Source organism: Eupeodes corollae, chromosome 1, assembly GCF_945859685.1.
Source record: "Eupeodes corollae chromosome 1, idEupCoro1.1, whole genome shotgun sequence".
Lineage (NCBI taxonomy): Eukaryota > Metazoa > Arthropoda > Insecta > Diptera > Syrphidae > Eupeodes > Eupeodes corollae.
In genome coordinates, this window is record NC_079147.1 from 73,213,523 (window position 1) to 73,214,830 (window position 1,308).

Here is a 1,308-nt window from a genome sequence, read left to right on the forward strand (position 1 = left end):
AATTTAAATTAAGTGAGGGACATACCATTCCTTTTGATAATAAATCTAATTTTGTTGAAATAAACTTCTGGAGTGCTATAAAGTTCCCTATTAGATCCAATATTTTTTTTTTATCGCAATTTCTCTTCAAACACAAGTTAAATTACTCTGACATTAAAAATGTTGCAAGTTCAGAATAATATCATGGGTTTGATTTCCTTCTCTTTATTGGTTTTGACAAAAGAGTTCACCATATTTCATTATTCAAGCTTCGATCCGAATTATAACTATAACTTGTGATTACTAATATGCTACTTCTTTAAGTTGAGAGTGTTATAACAGTAAAAATAGGGCCCTATAGAAAAAGTACAAAGACAAAAATAATTATTGGTCTGACTATTTTTCAAAGTCTTTATTGAAATCAAGCAAAATATACATAACTATTAAAGTTTCTTAAATCTAATTTCACAACAGCAATTCAATATCAGATCAGTGTTCTTATCAGTTTTGTTATCAATTTACATTGCAATAATGTATTTACAAAGTTCCTGGTGCTGGGTCAACATTAACTGCGACAGCTGATTGGGTATGTCCGGGCAGTGGTGCAGCATGAACAGCGCCAAGAGTCTTAGCCACATAAGTGGCTCCTGGTGCTCCAACAACAGATGAAACATCGACAGCAATTGGAGATGGAACCGCTACTGGTACACTGGCTCCCCAGCCAATCACAATTGGACCTTGTTGTAGGGTTGGTCCAGCAACAGGACCAAGACCAAGGATAATAGAAGATTGAACTTGCATGATAGTGAGAGCAAACAAGACTACGGCAACAATGGCGAACTTATATGTAAAAGAAATAAAAGGGATATAAATTATATTATCTTTTTGAGAAAGTTAATTACAACTTACCTTCATGTTTTTGTTTTGTTGTTGTACTAAAGAGAAAAAATAGACTTTAACTAAAGAGCTTTAAACGATTTCTGATTTTATAACAAAAAGTAGATCAACTTTTATACCTTCTTTAAGATTTCTTCGAACTAAGTAGAAATATGTTAATGCATAAATATAACCAGAACATACATTTTCTTGAGACATTAATTGTATTTTTTAATGTCTCGAAGTGCATAAGTCAAAGTGGTTTTGGTGTGGTAGGTATAAAAATGAATGCTAACTTGATAATCGGAATGACAAGAATTTAATACGAATTCAGTATTAATTTTATTACTATCTGGCATTGGTTTGATGTCTTGATATAAATAAAAAATATTACAACTGTCATTGCAAACACAATTTGGATTAAAATATTAATAACGGTATTAATATACCAGA

At 31.3% G+C, this 1,308-nt stretch overlaps 1 protein-coding gene across 1 annotated transcript; it reads right to left on the reverse strand.

Moving 5' to 3' along the window:
- Nucleotides 1-452: 452 nt before the first annotated feature.
- On the reverse strand, nt 453-1,046 carry LOC129940985 (adult cuticle protein 1-like). The gene is made up of 2 exons (XM_056049520.1): nt 889-1,046; nt 453-819 (listed from the first exon to the last, which is right to left on the reverse strand). Exons 1-2 carry the CDS (start codon nt 892-894, stop codon nt 517-519), a joined length of 309 nt encoding a protein of 102 aa, XP_055905495.1. The 5' UTR covers nt 895-1,046; the 3' UTR covers nt 453-516.
- Nucleotides 1,047-1,308: the final 262 nt, after the last annotated feature.